The sequence below is a fragment of the Taurulus bubalis genome, assembly GCF_910589615.1.
Source record: "Taurulus bubalis genome assembly, chromosome: 21".
Taxonomy (NCBI): domain Eukaryota; kingdom Metazoa; phylum Chordata; class Actinopteri; order Perciformes; family Cottidae; genus Taurulus; species Taurulus bubalis.
In genome coordinates this window covers 12,010,636-12,033,149 of record NC_136609.1, presented here as the reverse complement: position 1 = coordinate 12,033,149, position 22,514 = coordinate 12,010,636, and the positions used below count along the sequence as shown (strand labels likewise).

At 45.4% G+C, this 22,514-nt stretch overlaps 1 protein-coding gene across 1 annotated transcript in view; it reads left to right on the top strand.

Annotated features, from left to right (window-relative positions):
* Positions 1–20,691, top strand: part of LOC306752709 (filamin A-interacting protein 1-like) — a gene marked incomplete at its 3' end in the record, with an annotated part of 55,667 nt that extends 34,976 nt beyond the window's left edge. The window contains exons 2-6 of the mRNA XM_079236503.1: positions 11,767–12,094; positions 12,354–12,527; positions 12,628–12,806; positions 14,113–14,204; positions 20,594–20,691. Coding sequence (XP_079092629.1) covers positions 11,777–12,094; positions 12,354–12,527; positions 12,628–12,806; positions 14,113–14,204; positions 20,594–20,691 — 861 coding nt within the window. The 5' untranslated portion in view covers positions 11,767–11,776. The remainder of the gene's footprint in view (positions 1–11,766; positions 12,095–12,353; positions 12,528–12,627; positions 12,807–14,112; positions 14,205–20,593) is intronic.
* Between the last annotated feature and the right edge of the window lie 1,823 nt (positions 20,692–22,514).

The following is a 22,514-nucleotide window of genomic DNA, read 5'->3' as shown; positions in this document are numbered from 1 at the left end:
CCATAAAGTACTGTAATAATAATTACTAATTATAATAATAATTTCCGACGCGAGGCAAGTTCTCTAAACATCACGGAGGAGAAAAGTGACGGCGAAAAGACGGACAGAAGCAGCGAGAGCACTTCTTTACATCGGTGGCTGCGCGTCGTCCTCCACCTGCTTCCAACCGGCAGTCAGTTTTATAGTCCCGTATGTGTATGGCGGCAACCGGGACTATTTTCTCTGTCGCTGAAATACACAATGTTTGGTGGTAAAACAATTTTGTGCTGAAAGGGAGCTTACTATTACGATTTAAAAAGTCGCAGGTACCCGTATTATGAAAGCAATAAGGTACTCGAGGCAGTACTGTGTCTACAATACAAGCCGAGGCCCTGGGGGGAAGACAAATAGCAGCGAGAAGGTCGTTCACATGATTCAGAGCTCTGTCTGTTGACCAAATGTGCTGGAGGTGCAAGCTGAGGGAACACGCTAGCTAATCTATGCTAGGGGGCAAGATTAGTAAACGTGCAGTCTGGCGCATAATCCCCAGTAAACAACAACGTGTCCATGACTGAGGACTGGAGATGCTGCTGGGCGCATTTTGTTAATCGAACAGAGCCAGGCTAGCTGTTTCCATCTGTTTCCACTCTTTCTGCTAAGCTACGCAAACAGTAATCGTCGGTTTAGCTTCTGGATCTGACCTCTGACCCCAGACCGGCACATGAACTGTGACTTATTGACCAAAAAAGTGAACATTCGTATATGCTCTTCCGTAATCCTACCCCCCTAACCCAAGCCGCGACGGCAAAGTGCTTGCTTGACAAGCCGTGACGGCTAAGTGCAATTAGCTCAAACATCCCTTGCAAAATCTTGAAAACAGTCTTTTAATTCAAATGAATTACTTTAAATCTACTTTGAGATGTGCATTCTTTTCACATTCATAGAGGGGCTTCTCAACATGCATACGCTGAAATCTGGGGCCAAAAGCTGCAAGTTAAGGGCCCTAACCCAACCCTCATGCCATTTTCCTTTGATCTATTTCGCCGAGTGCAAAAATGACCGTAATCTCCTAAATATTAATATTTTAACTAATATTTTAAATATTTTAACTATACATATATATATATATGTGTATATATATATATATATATATATATATATATATATATATATATATATACACATATATATATATGTATATATACATATATATATATATGTATATATATATATATATATACATATATATATATATATATATACATATATATATGTATATATACGTATATATACGTATATATATATATATATATATATATATATATATATGTATATATACATATATATATACGTATATATACATATATGCATATATACATATATATATACATATACATATATATATATATATATATATATATATATATATATATATATAAATATAAATAAAGCGACGGCGGGGACAAGCCCTGACGGGGCGCACGCCTGTGGTTATGCAGCCATTCCCTTGGCATTTCAAACTCATACAAATGCACATAAATCAGCAGAAAATGGTCCAAACTGCTTGAAACTACAACGGAGCATTGCATTGGAGGCCTTTGACCTGGTCCTAGAAGCACAAGTCTGCAGACCATTTGGAAAAAAAGGTCAACTTAAAGTCGCTAACATGCTGCCAGCCTGTCAGGGTGCATTTGCGAGATCACGATTCCCTAATAGTATCGTGTCACTGAACAAGCAGGACACGCCCCCTTTGGGAACAATGGATGCAAGTTTACGAATTCATGCTGGCTCGTGCGTGCAGGATGTCGGCTCCTGCAGGCGCGTTGTCATTCCCTAGTCTGAATGCAGGACCTGCTCCCCTCTGCAGGTCTCGATGACTCAGCTAGACCCAGACATCAGTCAGTTTCAATAAAATATGCTGATGTTTGAAGATTGTGTCCCTCTCCTGATTTCTGAGCAGGTCAAATAGCCTAAAGTATAAACCAGTGATGTGTAAACTCATGAAGAGGAAGGAGAACACATCTGACTCTTTATGTCACTCATTTGTGGACTAATGAGAACAGGCTTTTATTTTCTTCCTGTGGAATCCAGACTGCATGGATTCCACAGGAAGTGGAAAAAGGTAACTTCCTGTTGGATAAGAAGGAAACCTGACTTAAAAACACACTGCTACTCATTTCTAAAGAAGCATTGAGCGGCTATGTAACAAAATATAAATAGCTGAACGTAACAAAGTACATTTACTCTTCTACTTAAACTACATTCTATATTCTACGCGTGTGAAGATGCCTTTGGCAATGAAAATGAGGTCCTAAGATTTTATTCCCTAACATCTGCCGGTGTCGTATCAACATTCACCAGCTGTGACAGCGGGTGGCTGTGTGTGTGTGTGTGTGTGTGTGTGTGTGCGTGTGTGTGTGTGTGTGTGTGTGTGTTATTGACTGATGTGGAGAGGTTTTGAGTACTTTTTGACAGGTGTTTACATGTCTGAGGACAGAACTTTGAAAGATGCACACAGCTCTACAGGGTGCTTTCTGGTTTTCATGGGTCTGGGTTTGTTGGTTTGCTGCTGATACTCAACATGAGTCCGTGAGCGAGCGTATCTGTGTGCACATGTTTGGGGTGAAGCGGGGGGGTCGTGCTTCGGCTTCTCCCCGGTGGCCCGCGTGCTGACAGATCCCTCCAGACATTTACCCCTTCCACCATCATCGGATCCTCTGTCCTGCTGGGCTCACGGGACACCTCGGAAGGGGCGGAGCGGGACACCGGATTGTCTTTAAACCTCTAGATGTTGCCTAACCGGGGAAACGCCAGTGAACACCTGGACGGTGCAAAGTAGCTTCACGTGTTGCTTCGTTTCTTGAGGTTATCTCAGAGCTTTTCCTTGACCAGTGGAGGAGTTGGAATTTATTTTGCCTTCCAAGCCACAGGATTAGGTAAAAAAAAGAAAAAAGTATTTCCAGAGTCACACAAGTGCAAAACATCATGTAGTACCTTTGTGGTAAAAGTAAAAGTAAATCTACTTATTTTATAAATTCTATTATTTCTTTCCCCCGTTACTTAGATTTCCTAATCAAGGGTATGATTACTACTGTTATCATCATTATTATGATTCTCTTTATTATCATTATTGCAATCAAATGCAGTTGTAATAGTGAATTACTTTGAAAAAGAGAAGAAACATGTTTCTGAATTTCAAATAAAATGTTTGTCTTTTTTCCTAAAGTTTGACCAAATCACAGAGTAAAATGTGAACAGATGGGGCTAGCGTTAGCAGCTAAATGCTCCACTATGTTCACCAGCTAGTTGCTTTATCGCAGCTTTGTTGACGGGAAGTTCTACTTATCTTTTGGCTCATCATCCTTTACATTACCGTAAAAGTCGGGTTTCCAGCCGCTCCTACCTCCAGTCGGTGTCCCACTGTAGCAAGCTAGCAGAAGCGCTAGCTAGCTCCCCGCTGCTGCGGCTACTGCCCGCGTCCCCTCTGCCCAAGTCGGGTGTCAAGTCGGGGCTGGTCCCGCTACCTTCGGTGGTTGTCGAGGAGCTAGCGGGGAGCTAGCGGAAGTTAGCGGGGAACTAGCATGGGCGCCAGCCGGCTACAGCGGGGAGCTGTAACCCGACTTTTGCGGTATATATATCCTTGTTTCCATAGTAACGATAACACATTTCTTCATGCAGCGTTAGAGTGGGCTGCTGAACCAGACGACCCTTCTGATGGTGTACGGATGATGTTTCTGTCGCCCAGGAGCTCCTGGCCTCATCCTCACTTTCTCATATCACCTGCTCCGAAACAGACGCGGTGACAGTCTGATGACACGGAGCATGGAGCGCCTGCCAAGGCGTGCAAGGCGATACAGGACATTGAATATATCGGAGCGTGTTTAGAGCACGGTGGCTGGCAGCGAGTGCAGCGAGGCTATACATGGAGTCAAAGAGCGCTTCGTGTGCGTCGGGGTCGGTCGGCCTGATGTTTGAATCCACACACATTTTCTGGCCCCGTTAAAAAGTCATTTGGTCCCAGTTCTGGTCGAGAGGCCGAACTTCTGTGCTGCCGTCTGCGCTTTCAGCAGCTTGACCTTGTTAAATGTGGAGACCTTGACACGAGCTAAATCACTAATATACAGCGAAGACTTACACAATTACAGATGTCACACACACACACACACACACACACACACACACACACACACACACACACACACACACACTGTAAAACGCAGCCTTTGGAGCCAGCCATGAGGTCATGAGAAAGACATTCTCATGGCAACACTGTTGCTCAAAAGTAGACCAACAAACGTGTGTGTGTGTGTGTGTGTGTGTGTGTGTGTGTTTACACGTTCGCTACAGAAGGCCACGTTTCATGGACTTGGCTCTCGTCCCAGATTAAAAAAAACTCATTAAAAGAATGTGAACCTGGCAGAAAGAGTCCTCATCTATGCTGCGTCTTTCCTCCGTCATTCTCAGAGGACCTCTCACCTCTACAGCTGTATGTCATGTGACATGGATGAGCCTAGAGATCATAAACACTTATATAGTGAAGTTAATAGTTACTATTACCAATTGTGTCTCCAACTGTCTGTAAAATGTGCTTTCACGATCCAAGGTGACGTCTTCAAAATGCTTATTTTGTCCAAACCCCAAAGATATTCAGTTCATATCATTTAAGACAAATCCCAGAAACACATTCTCACATTTGAGAAGCTGCAACCAGATAACGTTTAAAGTGTTGCTTCAGTAGTAGTCCGAGTCCCTCGTCATCAGACACTGATCTTAATCTAAACTCCACTCACCAAAACACAAACCTTTAAAATGGACAAAAAGAGGAGAAACCACAGACGTAGTAATATTGAATGACACTATGGAGAATCAAAGGGAATTATTAAAGTCCCTCTCCTCTCCGCTGTGTTTGGTAGTTTGAGATTCAATGCTCCGCCTTCACATGACTTAGGGTTAACAGTGTTTTAACTTGTAATGGTAGCATGGCGCCCCCTGGTGAACAATTCTTTTATATAATAGAGTTCTGCTGGCAGGGATCGGTCCATTCTACGTGCACGAGCAACATGTATCACGTTGCTTCGTCTCCACACCTCTCAGATGTTGATCAGATGCACAGCCACAGTCACTGCATCTGATCCCCGTCTGTGAGACGTGGGGGAAATGAGCGGAGCTGACACTGACGCGGTTCCTGGCCAGTCCACATACTTCCCGGTACGGCGTCATCTCGCAGAGCGAAGGCCTCGAAGCCTTTTTTCTGTCTGAGCCTGAAACGTCTCTGTTTGACTTAAGAGCAGAGGAATTCCCAAACCGCGTCTCTTGTTGCTTTCCAGCAGCGCTAATGCTCGCAGGAAACATCTCCGACGGTTTTACAGGCGCCTGGTCCGACCCCGGGGGCCTGGAGGCTGATCGCTACCTGTTGCTGCGGCAACCGCCGCTCTGTTTGTAAACATTTCACTGGCGTCTTTTCTTTTCTTTTCGGGCGAGTTGATGATGGGAACCCCTTCCGGCTCTGCACGCTACTCTCCCAGCCTCGCTGATGCGTTTAACACTGTTTGAACAACAGTTACCGTGGAGCCGTGCGAGTAGAAACACAAGAGCTGTGTTTAACTTTTACAATCTGGTCTCAGAAAGCCACACATCTTCACCCAAAGTATTCGCCTCCAACGTATTTATTACCACTTAATGGTATCTGAAACCGCTCACACACAATACGCCTGTTTGTCATTAGGACATCAAGGTGCCGTTGTATTCCTAGATGGCTTATCTGCTGCATTAATGGGCTCTGAAAGCTCACCGACTCCACTCTTCCGTAAACACAACGTGGAGCTGCAACAGCTGAGCGCACAAACATGCATTATGTGAACTATTGTATATTCTTATGGAGCGCATTTCAAGATGTTTTCACTCAACAACGCCAGCCAAAAGGAGAAGTGGTGATTTTTGGAGCTCGGAAACTTCCCGACCCTCCTCTGGTTTAATCATCACTGACACGACGCTTGACTCGCTGCTGTGTCTCTCCTCCCTCTGCTCTTTCTGTGTGTGGCCTCGCATGCACGCAAAGACAATACTGGATGTGTAATGTGTCCAGAATTAGGGCTGAATAACTGATTTCATGAATAACTGAAGCGTGTGTGGTCCATTCACTGCAAAGCACAGGGCAGACACATAGCAGACATGGGCTATCTGTGCATGCAGGACGCTGCTCTCCTGACAGCCACTGAGCTGATAACATCAGATAGAAAAGCTGTCAAACACCAACATCGGATATTGGATTACACAGTCCAGAACCAGGCTGTGACCTCACATTCATCACACCTGAACCAGGACTTTGAACAGTGTGAATAATCAGCGACATCTGATCTGATTTTTCATGCATCGGACGTAAAACCTCTGATGTTGATTCACGACTTCACAGCGGTGCTTTGAGTCGATGCGCGCCGGGACGGCAGCGAGCCTTTAGAGCCTGATTCTGCAGACACCCCTCCCTCCCTTTGAACACCAGCTCCTCCAACACAAGATCAATTCTTCACGGGCCACAGGCAGTGGGGGTGATGCACAAAGACAGACTGCGCCTGGAGCGCAGCTATAATTCACAGAATATATATAAAAACCGCAGCAGCAGAACATTTCCGCTATCTCGGTCTGGAATGGGTTGCACCAGCTTCGTAAGGGTGCAACATTTAGGGGACGGGTGCTTATTTTCTTTCCTGCAGATAGTTTTTGACGGAGATTGATGCCACTCTCATGTGCAGCAGCTGGTTTGGTGTTAGCTTAGCACAGTGACTGGGAACAGGGGGAAACAGGTAGCATGGCTCTGTGCCAAAGAAACTTCCTCCAAAGCTGGAGATCAATTCACAGAGAACCTATTTTCCAAAATGCAGAACTACTCCAACATGTCAAAAGCAGCAATTCCCTCACTAATGTGCTGGTCCTGTAGCCATCTTTAGGACATGTATCCATATTTATTGCATAAATTAGCTCCTAATGCTGGTTTATTACTAGTTGAAAAAGCACCATGTCTGAGTGAACAGGTTTTTACAAACGTTACATGATCACCTCGCGCCACCTGAAAGCATTTAATCCTCATATGTTGATTTAAACTCCAAAGTCCCCTCTGAGAAGTTGTGATTTAGTGAACACTTTGTGTACAGCAAACTGCACACAGATCCTCCAAAGGCTCTGCTGCAGCTCCTCCGTCTTCCTCCTCTCTCCCTCCCCCTGCTCTCTTTTGATGTGCGTTTCTCTCCCCCTCAATCATGTTGACAGCGGCATGATGTCAGGCTGCAGGAATCCTGTGTAATCTCTGCAGCGGTGGGCGTGTGCATGCGATGCATTTGTTCTCAGAGCGTTACTGACCACACAGGCTCCTGTTTAAGGTTTAAGGTGTATTTTTTGTAGCACACCTGCTTCCTCACCTTTCACCTTCTTGACATTAACGACCTCCCTTTGCTCCGTGAACAGTGACGTCATCACCACCGTGTTTCAGCTTCCAGGGACGGGAGAGTACTTAAAGGTGTATTCACAAAGTTTGTGTAACTTCTGGGAAATGCTTTTCATGGGCGTGTGTGTGTGTGTGTGTGTGTGTGTGTGTGTGTGTGTGGCGCTGGTTTAGATTGCGGGTCCCAACAGTCACAGAAAAGATCGAAAAAGCCCCAAAATAATAAGCTGCATCTCTCTGAGGTGTTCAGATGTGTGATAAAACGACTTGATGGCTGTTGTAGACGGACTTCATGACTTTATGGGCGTGTGAGTTAGCGGCTGGCTGGCAGGCCGGCTCCGTGCTCCGTGAGTTTAAAAGCTCTTTGGATGAATGAGCCTTTTGACCTGGGAGCCGGTCGGCGAAACCACGGTGGTCTGGGCTAGACGAGCCCAAACTGCCAACTGCTTCCAGGAAGAGTTTTTGCTTTTGGCTTCGGCCGTTGTCCCGACTGCCTAATGAGAGCGCGGTAATGGAAGGGCCTCGTGGGAAAGGAAAGAGAGCTTATGAATGAATAAGCAGTTTTTCTATTAATATTGCTAATTTTGAGTGGAGCTCTTGGGATGGCAGTGGTCCACTCCTTTGGGCCGGACTGAAATATTTCAACAACTATTGGATGAATTGCCGTGAAAGCTTGTAAAAACATTCGTGTTGCTGTGAGGAAGACTCCAACAACTTAGTTGATCCTCAGACTTCTCATGCAGCCAACATTTTAAATTGTCCAGTACTCAAGTTCATGAGCAAAATCAGCCTCTGCTTGTATTTTTTGTTATCTAACGTCATTGTGAGCGTTAGCATTTAGCTCACAGAGCAGCTAGCATGGCTGTAGTCTTTGCCTCAGTGTGTGTGTGTGTGTGGTGTTCACCTGCAAAAGCCCTCATCCTGGACAAAAGCTACTGTGTGCACACACATATACATGTATGCATACCTGAATTGAAAAGTCATCGGGACCTTAAAACCACAAGAAATGCATCATTAAGACTCCCTCTGTGTTGATAATGCGTGAGCTTGAATGATTCTTTTCAATACGTTGACTTGCAGCCAAGTCCCTTGTATAAGATCTGAGCACCTGCTAGTCATAGCATCACCTCTTGGCTCTGAAAATGAAAAATGAAAAATGATTGTCGTTTACTCAAGCCGCCCTGACAAAAGAAAGGCTGACACTGTGCTGGATGGGATTAATAAGGCGGTTATGTCATCTCTGGGCCGCTCCACACATGTCCCACACGCGTTCGTTCATGCCGTGATTGTCCACGAGGCTTCAGATGGAAATCATGATGTATTGATGTTGCGTCAGAAGCGCAGGTACAAACACGACACCCAGAGGGGAAACTCATGAGAAATATTGAACTGTGTGAATCAGGTTTCCAGCTAAAAAGACATTTCCAAAGACGTTTTCTCGGAAATAAATCAATGAGCGTGTTCGCCACCATGAATATTTCTGGTTCAATCAGCTGAGAAAAGCCCCGTCGGGTTATTCGAGGGCTCGCTCCACAGATGGTGGCTAATTAACTTTGTGTTTTGGCGCTTTTGTCTTCACACCTTCACGCGCTGACGATACGGACAACAGATGCCGTCATGGAGGAACTTTGTGCGCAGCGAGCAGTGAAGAGCTGCGAGGACACAAGCTGCTCTGAGGCCTCTGTGAAGTGAGACGTGGTCTGTAGTACTGATGATGATCTGCTCTCATCATGTCAGTCAATCCCCTTGAAACAGTTAACTTTGCTTTTCTCAAATTCAAGAACTTTATTTTGGCTAAATATCTGTAATAACTTGATATTAAAAGCTCATTATTTTTAATCTAATAACGTGAGCACATGCTCTGGGTTGATCTCTTTGAAATTCGTAACGACAGAAATGTGTTTTGAGTTTTGAACTGAACACAAATCAGAAAAGCTTCAGGATGATTTTCTCAACTCTTGCTCACCATTCCAGTATTTCCATTTATTTTACTGCTTTGCTCCATTAACCAATAACTCAAAATCAGGACCGTCAGGACCATCAGGGCCGCTCAGCAGATCTCAAAACTATTAATTTGACTCCCACCACGGCGTAATGGACCGCGTTGGAGCCGTCAGATCCAATCCAAGCTCTCCTCCTGTCCCCTCCGTGACCCATTTCATGAGCTATGTGATATATTTCTGATCCATTAGAGATACGTGATACTTGCACACGCCGGACTCCCAGCGGGGTCGCGTTCCACGTCCGTGACCCTTTGGCTTTCATGAGTGTTGTTGCATCGTGGCAGCAGGCTGCAGGAGGAACTGATAGCGGATTGAACGATGCACCTAGAGGAGCAACATTCTTGCAAACACACAAACTGCTCTGTATTGTCTACGCGTTGTCCACCAGCGGCGTGAGCGTCCATCACCTCCATCTGTACAAACACTCACAGCCCGACCTCTGAGTGAGTCGATGTGGAGTCTGTCCCGGCTGCAGGGAATGACCTCAGCTCTGAATCATGTGGCGCCTCGCCGAGAGTGTGCTCAATGCAATCACTCAGCCATCCCTCTTACTCATGCGCTGTCAGAGGCCTCACACAGAGGCTCAGATTGTTCCTCAGGTCCAATTAGGACATTGAGGTCGGAGAGGTGAGCTTATTAGAGTATATTGCTGGAAGAAGTATCCATATCTTCAGCTTTAAGCTCCAGTGGGAAGCATTTACGACCCACAATCTGTTAATAAAACGCATGTATTTATATTTTATCAGTGTATAATCACCTGATTTGGTGATTTATCTCATTACTGGATGATAATCACTCTTAAAAACAATGCTGATGAAGATGTTTTTCACGTTACAAAGTATATTTAGGCTAAACTGTTAATTAGATGTTCCAGTTATTATAAAGCCCTTTATAATTTCACAGATTTATCCACTTTAAATATCACTTTTCAGACCATAAGCCATGTATGAGCTTCTAGAAGGACGTTGAGCAATTCAAGGTTCACCTTCAGATTCCGTGTCGCCGTCAGATAATTATTGTTGACAAATGACAAAATTGAAGTCAGTTACTGTTGAGAAATTCTGTCTTCAGCCAGAACACAAACTTTTTGACACGACTCCAAACGGATGGATGATGTAATGCTTTGTCTCTCACATCAAACACTCGTACGAATGAGTTTCAGCATGTTTTCATCTCTGGATATATTTACTTTAGCTGAGCGTCGTGCTGAATAAGTAATGCACTACTTGGCAAAGCAGCTTACAGTTGTTTTGCCTGTGAGTCTGCGGCTTACGGCGTTCATCTATTCATCATCTTTTGATTCATCTAAATCAGTGAGTCACCGAGCGGCCCATTCATGAACCAGATGTCACAGAGGCTCCAAACAAACCTCGGTCGGTCGCCATGATTCTTTTCATCTACTCTGATGTTACCGTTTTTCTTCCCGATCGCTCTCAAGACTCAAACACATTGGACCACCTATCATCATCTGTGAAACAAGGAGGTCCACAAGGAGGTCCACAAGGAGGTCCACCGGGCCTAAATCCTCTGGCGGGACGGGTTCAAGCCGCCTTTTTATCGTCAAAGATGACACGTTATGAATGACGGTTGGCAACTTTGGGTAACTCATAAGGACAGGACTTAAAGTCTGGGCTCCAAAAAAGAGAATGTGTGTATTGGTGCTTTATGGTGATGACTCTATACTGCTGAGTGACTGATGATACCGTGACGCCATGACGACGTGCTGCTGCTGCGTGGAACTGGATGTAATACGTCGGTCTAGTTTGAGGCCGACTCACAGGATGATGACAGAACCGGTTATGTCTGCACAGCGGGACAAGATCCAACTGCACAATGCAGGAAACACAAGTTATGTTAAGTTAAGTTATGTTCAGACATGCACGGCCTGCGAGGATGTTTAGAGGTTTAAAAGCACAGACGTAAACAGCTGTACTGCTCTTGGTCGTGTACCTTTACGCTCACTGTGGAGAATTTGTCTTATTTCTTGTGATTTGTCGGGTTTGTTTGAAATATATATAAGATATGAGTAAAAGTGGTATCCGTGCCCAGTAATGACTAAATCATCCGGACAGAAAATGCTAACTAGAGTATCTTATTAGTCACACGGTAACTCCAGGAATGCAACCAACATCCCAGATTGACTACACCTGAGGGCGTAAGAGCATCTGAGAGAGATTAGCAATCAAAGTCAAGGTCATGGATTCAAATCTGTCCCATTATGTATTCTGTTTGTTGTGTTGCCTCCGTCTTAACTTAATGCAAAGATGAATAATGCATTAGATTCACAAGGCAGGGAATGTGTGTGCATCTGGATGGAGCTCATGAAAACATCTTCCTTCCATTCAACAGGTAGAGGAACATGCGATCCCGGAGCAACAGTCTGGAGGACGTAAGCAAGGCCCAGGATGTGCAGCAGCCGGCGGACACGCGCAAGCGATCCGCGGAGCGAGAGGAGCCCTCGGGAAAGGCCGAGCGCCGCAGCCGGCAGCGGGAGCCGCCGGACGACACCGGCACCATCCAGCGGAACCACAAAACGGCCAAGAACAGCACCTCTGCTGGTGGGAGCGGGAGTAGCAGCGCCAGCGGAGCCGCAAAAGGAGGTCGGAGGGAGAAGGGCAGGGACCTTTCCCGAGATGACCTCGTCTTTCTGCTGAGCCTGCTGGAGGGAGAGCTGCAGGTAATTCAGACCGTAGAGATGGACTCAGACACGGTGGCTCAGTGGAGAAAGACTAAAAGCCTGTACTGTTAATAACAGCTGAGGCTGAGGTTCTTGTATGATAGGAACAAGGAACAAGGTCTGTTTGCAGAACAAAGTCTGCAAACAGAGCCGAGACAGAAGTATCGTAATATTTAAACGCTCTCTCCTGCATTTATGTCCTTCTGCAGGCTTCACAAAGTTGAGTCGAACCAAATCCACTTTTCTTCCCCCACTGCAGGCCAGAGACGAGGTGATCACCGTGCTGAGGGCGGAGAAGATGGACATGGCCCTGCTGGAGGCCAAATATGGCTTCGTCACGCCGCAGACCGTCCTGCAGTCCCTGCAGAGAGACGCCATCCAGGGCAAGGCCGACGTCTTCCAGGAGGACATCTACGAGAAGCCCATGGTAGAGGTAACGCCACCGCTCCATCAAAGACTGCTATGGGGCCTGTGTCGGTTACACAGAGCGGTCCAGATGTGACAGGTGTTGTTCTTCTTCTATGCGTCCACAGCTGGACAAGCTAGTGGAGAAGCAGAGGGAGACGCACCGGCGGATGCTGGAGCAGCTGTTGATGGTGGAGCAGTCGCACAAACAGGCGCTGTACAAGCTGGAGGACGAGAAGAGGAACCACGGAGACTTCATGAAGAAGAGCGACGAGTTCACCAACCTGCTGGAGCAGGAGCGCGAGAGGTCAGTGTGGGAACTGACGGCGGGTAGAACACGCATTCAAGTTGGGAGAGGTGGCGACGCTCTAGAAAATCCAATTTCTGAATCGATGAAAGGCAATAAAACAGTCCTTTCGACCGACCCGCACAATGCCCTGCATGCTGCATTAGGATCAACGGGCAGATCAGCAAAAGCACTCCACTGAAGTGACAACGCCGCACACATGGAGTCAGCCGCTAAGTGCAGCATCAAGCCAAAGCCAAAGCCATGACAATGTCGGCCTGCTCTTCAGAGCTAAAGCCTCCTGAGTCACTGCAGACAGAGAGGAAGTAGAGCGATCGCATGTTTGTTTTCTCCCACGCCCCCGAGATGGAGGGCGAGGATAGCGGACTTCAGCTTGAATGTTCAACTCCTCCATCCAGCGCTGCCAACAATGTCTTATTAATCCCATATAATGCGAGCAATAAATCAAAGTGTTCTTCAGGATCACAGGGGGGAAAAACACCCTCAAGAATTCCGTTATTGTTTTTCCCATGACCCGAACCAGGTCCTTTACTTTTATTATCACCTTTTATAACTCTGCACAACGCCAAACAAGAGTTTTCACTGGAGACGAACCAGCCACCGAGTCGAGGGAGGGAGGCCAGAGTTTGTCGACAGATAATTTGGGTTTGAGCTTAGATACACAAATAAGATTTACATTTACAGCTCTGCTTTATGGAAGCACTGCGGCTATCTGTGAACCGGAGTGAAACAAGAAGCACATCCCTTGGTACCCATCCTCCAGTCTGCGCTTCAGCAGCTCAGAACGAGGAACACTGGAGATCAGATTGTTTCATAACGTGCTATGATGTGGTAATCCTCTACACTGTCCAACATCATAAAAACTGTAGAAAAACTTGCACTAAAAGTTGCACTCTTTGCAGTTCTCCGTCCCGTTCACTGACCTAAGAGCACAGCCGATGTTTAGTCATTCTGTATTAACTGTGACTTTTCATCTAGCGCCATCGTCAGGTCAGAATAAAACAGTTTTATGACTAAATACATGCAAAACCAATGACATCCCATTATGGAAAACACTCTACCTGCAAAACATCGGCATGGTTCACGTTAAATACATCCGACTTATAACAACAAACCCAGGTCACACTTAAGCTATCAAGGGCCATGATTATTATTTTAAAATGTCAGTGCATACCTGATAATGGACTAAAGCATGCAGTGTGTGATGTTAGGACACACACACACACTGACCTAAAAACTCCCCATAAGCTTCATTTCCTAGCGTGACATTTCATGACATCGCTCACGTCATTCTCTTTGGCCGCAGCAGAATGTTTGCGTTGGCCGGCGGACCGTGTGCCGGCCTGCGCTCCGTCACCGGGCAGAACAGGCCTCTGTCCAGGCCGGGTTCATTACCGCGTGAGAAAAAGAAAAAGATTTATACGACCGAGAGGAGAAAAAAGAAAAACTAACCTAATGGCCCTGAGGAGCATCAATCACTCCGCGTGTTCAACCAGATTACCATGGAAACAGTGGACGAGGGCGTCTCAGGAGGGATGTTCAGTATCTGGGGTTTTCATCTGTCCTCCGCTGTTGGACACGATGTTGATTACATGGGTACAGTTAGGAGGTGTGTGTGTGTGTGTGTGTGTGTGTGTGTGTGTGTGTGTGTGTCCTCTGACTGGACCTCATTCCCTCCATGACTGGTTCGTCCAGACGAGCCTCAGCTTGCTGTCGTCCAAAAGGTTACACACGTGTACGAACACCAGTACCTTTTACCAGTACTTTGTTTGACATCATGTGTGCGACCAGCAGCCAGCTCACAAGATGGTTTTAAACCAATAAAAAGACAAGTCATGAATGAAAAGCAGCATTCATACCATGAACTGAGCACTAGGTGTAGAGTTTACTGGATATTTATCATAACTTTGACCATCATTTCTATTGGTTATGACAACGCTCTCATCAGTTTTAGTGATGTCTCAATGTCCCCACAACAAAACTGAATCAGACCCAAGCTGAACAAAAGCTCACTGAATGATCCTTTAAACGTGCAGTCCATCAGCCAATCACATTGTGGATGCACTGCCTCCCATGTGCTGTCAAGAAAGGAAGAAAGAAAGATGTATTTCTTTCATGTAACAGCCGCTCCTCTAAAGATGTAGAGGTAGACGTGTCAGGAAGGAAGGAAGGAAGGAAGGAAGGAAGGAAGGAAGGCTCAGGGAGAAACAGGAACCCAGAGGAGCTTCAGTAACCGTCCTTCTAGTCCTTCACCCAAAACTCAAGGTTAGTTCAGCGGCTTCTGCTCTGCGCTCCTTCCAAAACATTATTACAGAGGGCTAGAAAAACTGAAAACCCTCAAAAGCTTTGACTTTCAAGAGGGAAACTCCACTTCTCACTTGTCTGTGTTTGGAGGCCATGTTCCGTACGAGAGGCTCCAGGTCCAGGTTCTCGCTGGACGTGACCATTTCCTTTTACTGCGTCCTGGAAAGTTGTGCATGCGTTTCTCCTCTGACCTCTGACTGCGTGTCACCCTGGAAGCCCTAAACAGACTTGATGACCTCATCACGCGCCAGGTACTGCAGAGCAGCGGCGGTGTGAGAGCGAGAGCGGCATCTTAACCATCACCAGATGTTACCGACAACACGACACACACACACACACACACACACACACACACACACACGCTGCAAACAGCCACGGCACGGCGGGCATTTTGCTTCAGGACCATCTGCATCCTCTGATTTAAATCCCGGCTCACGTTCGGAGCGTTTACCGGTGAGGCCGGTGTGAGAGTCAGCTGGTTGACTGGTGATGCTCTGAACTGGAAACACGAGCCCCTGCTATCGTTACCCTTCTAGCTCGGCTTCAACATGCTGATGTCTCCAGATGACGGAGACGGGAACATGAAGTCGGATACGCAGCAGTATTGCTGTGATGTAATGGCAGAACAATGCTCACAGCGCCCTCATGTTTACCAGCCAGCTGGTCTGGGATCAGTTTATACTGGAGGGGAAGCAGAAGGTTGAGCGTAACTGAGTCCAGGTTTCTTTGGATGGACGTCTCACTTGCTGCCGTTTGTTTTTTTTAACACTTTAATGTCGATGTTTCTGAGTTTGCTTTGGCAGCTACGCATAATAAACACCACCGCAAAAAACTGCAGAGTTAAAGGTGAGAAGCAGTCAGAATGAGATAGAATGAGAACAGACTTAAGTAAAGGATATGACTCACATTTCATTGAAAGAGATGAGCGTTGTTATTATTGTCCACACTTATATATGTTGTAAGGTTCACTTAAAGGGACATTTACAAACTACAAGTTCACCAAATAATGTGCATTATCCTTGTAAAACACTGGGTGCATTCACTCATTAACATGAGTAAACATGATCACTATTATGGAGTTTCCAGCAGGCCAATAAATCAACTAACTTGAGCTTATGTGAGGTTTGAGGTGTCTGTGTATGTGTCGGTTAATAAACAGAGAAACTGCAGTACAATAAGACCAAAGTTATGATGTTTAGAAGCAATGACAGCTGTGAAATGTCTTGCTCAGCACGTCATGGTTGGTTTATGATAAATGTTCATGTGAAAAATGTATTTTGGTCGTTATATTGACATCAAGAATCCCGTGTTGGTCGGCTATAGTCACAACAACCGTCTCACCGGCTCAACTAAGACCTGGCGCCGACCGAGCTGCACGCGAGTGGAAGTTACCACAGAGTCCGGTAGTTGTGTAGCTGCGTGTATTATGGCATTGATATTATTGCCTCTCTATTGCAGCAGCATGGTGTGATTCACACCAATAAGACGTGCGTACTTTCCCACAAACGGTTCCGCTCGTTGTCATTCTCTGTATTTCTTGCACAATGCATGGTCTCCTCCAGGAGTGTCAGGAACACAGGGAGGATGGGGAACAGACGCAGACGCTGGGAAACAAACACGCTGACTTATTAATCCGCCACAATACGCTCTAATCACTATTTCTGAGATTAAAAAAGCGCAGTAGCTGCTGAGCGACGCCCCCTGACCTCCCCGTGGTGATGATGTCAGCACGTCTTCATGCCATCTGGTTGACTGAACTGCGAGCGGCGGGTGACATCACCAGTGTGGATCCGATCGGGAACATTCTTCGGCGATGTCCTCACCGTCGAGATGCTTATTATCCGGACCTGCCCTGTTCTTTGAAACGGAGCGCAGCCTCTTAAAAAATATATTTTTACGATCTGGGATTTTCTAGGGTTATTAATTATTACTGTTCACCGGACAGGTTGTGAACATCGCAGGGGAAACAGTTATGCAATGGGTTAGGAAGTTGTCAAGCAGATGTTCTTCTGTACACACACACACTCCACATGCATGAGCAGGACCTGTCTGCACCTACGCGTTGTTAAGATAGTATCAGGACTCCTAAAAACTCGACTGGCGAGGCCGGTTCGTCTTTCCTGACTCTGGAGGAGCGGCACACCTGGATTCCTCCCCAGAAAATGCATTTTATACATTCCTGTTCAAAGACGGCTTCAAAACCTTAGATGTGATGAATGAGAGGAAGAGATATGTTTGAGGAGGACTCGTCTGGTCAGTTTCCAACCATGGTACGTTCGAAGCTTTCGGGAGAAACATATGTTCTGTTTGTTTAATGTCATGCAGGAAAAGCGTGTTGTGAACGCTTCCTTTTATGGGAAGGAAAGCGATTCCTCGCTCCGGCTGCAGCGCATGACGTGACTCAGTGCGGCGCATGTTGAGGTCAGGAATCACACCAATGTGACACATTCAGGGACAGCCTCCACACACACACACACACACACACACACACACACACACACACACACACTGACACATGCGTCAGTGCATCGCTGGACTCCTCCTCAAGAAGCTCGAGAGTTCTCTAGAAACCGCACGAGAATGTCTTCGAGTTTAGACGACAAATATGCGACTATAAGCGCTGCATTTATGAACGGGTGAATCCAGGAAGAGAAGCCGACCGAAAAGCCTTCGCAGTGAACAGATTTATGGGATGGCTGTCGGTGTCACGGCGACTCAGTTACCAAAACAATGATGTGACGTTCTGGCCTTTATTGACAATTATTGGAGAGAAAAAAGCTTTCAAGGAGATTTACAGCTTAAGTGTTCAGAGAAGAATATTGGATTGTTTTCATTAAGTGCATTCACTTAAATACTTAATATTGCATTTCCTAATGTAGTGCATTTATTAACTAACTAGCAAGACAACTAGCATGTGATTAAAAAACGTAAATACATATTTAACGCTTTAAAATCTCAGTTTAAGCATCATTTCACATTTTCTCAGCTCCTTTAAAGCCTTTTACACAATTATGTTGGGAGAAAGACTGAAACGTAATCAAATATAAATTCATAAAGTAAATATAATGAAATGTAAATAAAACAATCCTGGAACAAGAGCCCATAAAGAACCCAGCAGCCGTCTGCAGCGACATTAACCTGTGAACTCCAGACTCTCTTAACTGCATTCACACAACGTGGTGTTCATTCTGAGCTCCTTCATTTTCTATAATCTATGTTTGCTCACATGCAAAGTCAAAGGAACTGATGAGACAGATCTGGGTGTAGCTGATGATACGGGATCATGAGGCTCTCTGTTTGTGGATCTACACGCTCGTCACATCATTTCCACGTCGTAGGAACATCTGACCCTGCACTCCCTTCGGGCTGATAGCAGCAGCCTGCTGCTTCTCCTCCACCTCCGCCTCATTTGTCTGACTCCTCTGTCACAAGGCGACTCCTCCTGTTCTTTCACTTTGACCTTGAACCGCACGACTTCATCTGTAAACTGGAAGACACTGACTCGGTCGAGGGATTTGTTTGAACAACATGTTTTCCTCAGGCGGATCCATTTATCCCTCCAGGATTCAGTGTCACACACGGCTATAAAACAATGATGCTTCTTTTTTAAATATCTGCTTCTTATTCAGTCCCTTTTTCAAACTCTCAAACCAGAGGTGATGATTATTGGAACAGTGGAAAGACGAACGAAGAGGGTTTGGTTTTAAATACGTGTGTTTTATTATGATCAGCGAGGTAAAGTGCTTCAGTCAGTGGAGTCTCGTGGCTTTGAGGAGAGAGTATTACTTTTATGTTTTGTACGTTCATAAATGATCATACTTGTCCATCGTATATTCACACAGCGTTGCGTGACGACTGCAGTCATCTTTCCTGGGAACGAATGTCCGTTGTGACCTTTTGCCTGAAGACAGAAGCCAGATGTCAGCGGGTGTTCCTCGGCTTACGATCACTTTTTAGTGAAACAAGGATTTCTGGTTTCAAAACATTTTGGTCTGGATGGCTTCCATGAAAAAAGACTCTGTATTTTCTTCTTTTGTTGTAACTAATGTGGAGAAAACAAGTTTTCTCTAGTATTTAAGACACTATAGTCTGAGGAAGCTTTTCTTCTTCAGCAGCGACATGAAAACACACGAAAATAATCTGCATTATGAGAGAAATGAGCGTTTGTTGTTTTGATTTTGACAATAAATGAGGACGTCGTTGGTTAAGAGGAGAAAGAAGTGAGCTCACTTTGCATGTTGGGTCTGTTGTGGGGAAAGAATAAAACAATAGAGGAGGGAAGTGGTCGGTGAGCCCTTGAGCAAAGCATTTCCTTTGCACATAATGGAAGTTGTCAAGAGGCTTGTTCTGTTGTAGCAACTGCAGCTTCCTGATTAACAATCTGTCATTGTTTAATTGGGGCGTTATCTCATCGCTAAAACATGAAGGTAGTAATTAAAAAGATGGAGGCGAGGTGTCTCTCCCAGATGTGCATCAGTAGAAGCTGGAAGACGAAAGGCAGCGACGTAAAACACACACACCCCTCACATGAAAGCCTGTGTGTGTGTTATTCAAAGTGTGTGTGGAAGCTTTACTTCTCTACATCTGAAACTAGGTGGTAATTAGGCCCCGAGAGTCGTCATTGCATGGCGTAATGTGATTACATCTCCCTGACAGAATGCAGCGATTAGACCTCACCGACCACAAGGACGCGAGAACTCGCTGCTCGTTATTTTCCAACCTTTTTCTAACTTGCTTTAAAAGGAGAGGGGCCTTAAAATAGAACTTAAATGCTGCACTGTGGGCTATTTCTGTTCTGGGAAAGACTTTTCTCTGGTTTTGTAGAGCGAGAGTGGGATCAGTCGAGGAAATCTTCTCGTTTCAAAAGACAGGAGTGCAGAAAGTGGCCAAAATACAGGCTTATTTCCTGCGTTAAGTCCTTTTCCTGAGCAGTTTGTATGTTAGAGTGCATGTTCACGTGTTTAAGATGCATACGCAGCATGGGGGAGCGTGAATACTGGATTATGTGCAGTGACATGGTCTGTGTTGATGGCAAAATGGCATCCGTTTGACCACACGTGAAATCCTGCAGGACAATTGGGACGCAGTGTTCCTCTGAGCATTCAGGTTCTTGTAACGTCCGTTCACTGGATGGACACAGCTTGACTAATGTCTTCTGGTGGTGATGCACGAGCTAATCTTCTATTTGTGAAAGGAAATAGCTCCGAGGGGCGGAGGGCCGGGGGGGCAAGGAGTAAAAAGAAAAGCAGCTAATGTAGCGTTAGCAGGACATTTTCTACGCTGGCTGTGAACCGTGCGTGGCCGGAGCCGGAGCCGGAGCCGGAGCCGGCGGATGAGAGCTGGACATGGTGGAGGATACAGCGAGGGCTAATCTCTCCGATTTACCTTCTTCTCCCGTTTGTTCTAGCAGACACCTTCTTGAGTTACAGCTTAGCAAAACATGGCAAAGGGAAGATTTCTTTCCCCCCTCCCCGTCCCGTAAGGAAGCGGCGGCGAGAAACTCACACATGACGTCTCGTCGCTGGCAGCCGAGCGTCTGAACAATGAGGCCGACTTCAACTCGTGTGGACAGAGTGAGTGAAACACGGAGGAGGGAGAGAGCCGACGCTCTCTGGACCTGGACACAGCGAAGGTGAACCAAGGCGCTGACATTTCCCGCTTTGGTTTTGAACAGACATCAGCGAAGCCGTCCATGAACATGATGGAATACATAATTACACATGTAGTGCTCAGACGCAGTACATAGATGGATTTGAAGGCATTATGGAGTCATTTGTCATTGATTATAACTTCCCCAACTGGTGTATAAACCGTTCACGGGTAATTGATAATGGTGTTACAAAAGCTGTCATTATATTTAATGATACTTTATGCAGCGTGATTGCAAACGTCTCACAATGTAAAACATACTATTATAAATGTGCTCTAGAATTGACTCAACGTCCACTTACTACATTTGTAGCAGAGCTTTCGGCCACATTGCATAGTTTCAACAGCTTTGTGTCATGTCAGGGAGAAAAATATGTACTTTAATAATAAATACAAGTATGATTCATACATAATTATATTGTTAATCATGAATGTGTTTACACACCAGTTATGGAAGCTTCAAAGGCATTATATAGAAACTTAAAGACTTGATCTCTGCCTGCAACATAATACTAAAATAATATTATTAATAATATTAAATAAATTCATTATAAACTTATATAAGTTTATGTGTGATGTTACTATGTTTTAAGCTATTGTTTAAAACAAATTGTGTATTAAGATATGTATGCATTGTTTATGTATTGCTTATAAAAGCTAAATGGGGAGATAAAGAATATATATAAATACATAAAAAGATATATGTGTATATTATGACAACAGCTTGGCAGATGAGTCCACTCAGGACATTTATGTCGGCACAAGCCGTGACCTCATATCCTGTTTCAACCCCGGGGAGGAAGAGTCATTTCAGCCGAGCTTCCAGCCAATAAAACCTGCCTGGGACTTCACCCGGCACAAAGAAAGGAGCACTTTCAGTTATCTTGGTTTCTCTCACTACATTACACAATGGAAATAGTTCCCTCCAAGTCCTCCCTCTCATTTGGGAAGTTCCCGCCCACCACATGTCACTCATCTGGATGAAGGACACCTTAATAATAGCTTCCTGTCAAGAGTGTTTTATGCATCTATTGTTGCTTTCACTTTCCCCCGTTGGCGCTTTTCACCTCACTTAAACGACACAATGATTATGATTATATTTCAATACGTATTGTGTCATCCAGTAAGAAATCAACGTTCTTGAGTCATTGTGTCTGCAGGGATTTTATGAGATTTGAGTCAAATATAAAATAGCTCTTGTAACTTTCTCAGAGGAAGCACCTGATGCGAGGTGCTGGCTGCTAATGAGGGATGTTTATAGGGAGCAGGGTTCATTTACTTTTCCTTGACGAAGTTTGCCTGGAAAACAAAGCCACTGTTTTTGGTTACGAGTGAACACCGCTCTTTATTTGAGTTGGATTTTCTCGCGTCGGTACGATGTTAAACATTCATCATCTCAAAGGAATTTAAGGATGTAAAAAAGCAACGAAAGCAAGAGCATGAAGTGGAGCTAAAGGTTTACGGGTGTTGTGGGCGGCTGCATTAGAGGACCTGATGCAGTCGGGTGTCAGGACGCGATATGGAAACCAACATTTAAAACGCTGGGGATTGACTGCTTGGCGGAGAACCACAGAGAGCTGTCAGAGGGACCAGCGTGCCGCAGTGCATCCTGGGCCTTGACTCAGAGCAGGAAACAAGAGTTTAAATTCCCTCCGCCCAGATCCGATGCAAGGTACTGGAGATGATTGACGAGAAGGCTGGAGAGGAGCTGCACTGGTCTGCTGCAAGGCCCAGATACCAGGGTACACGTGATCT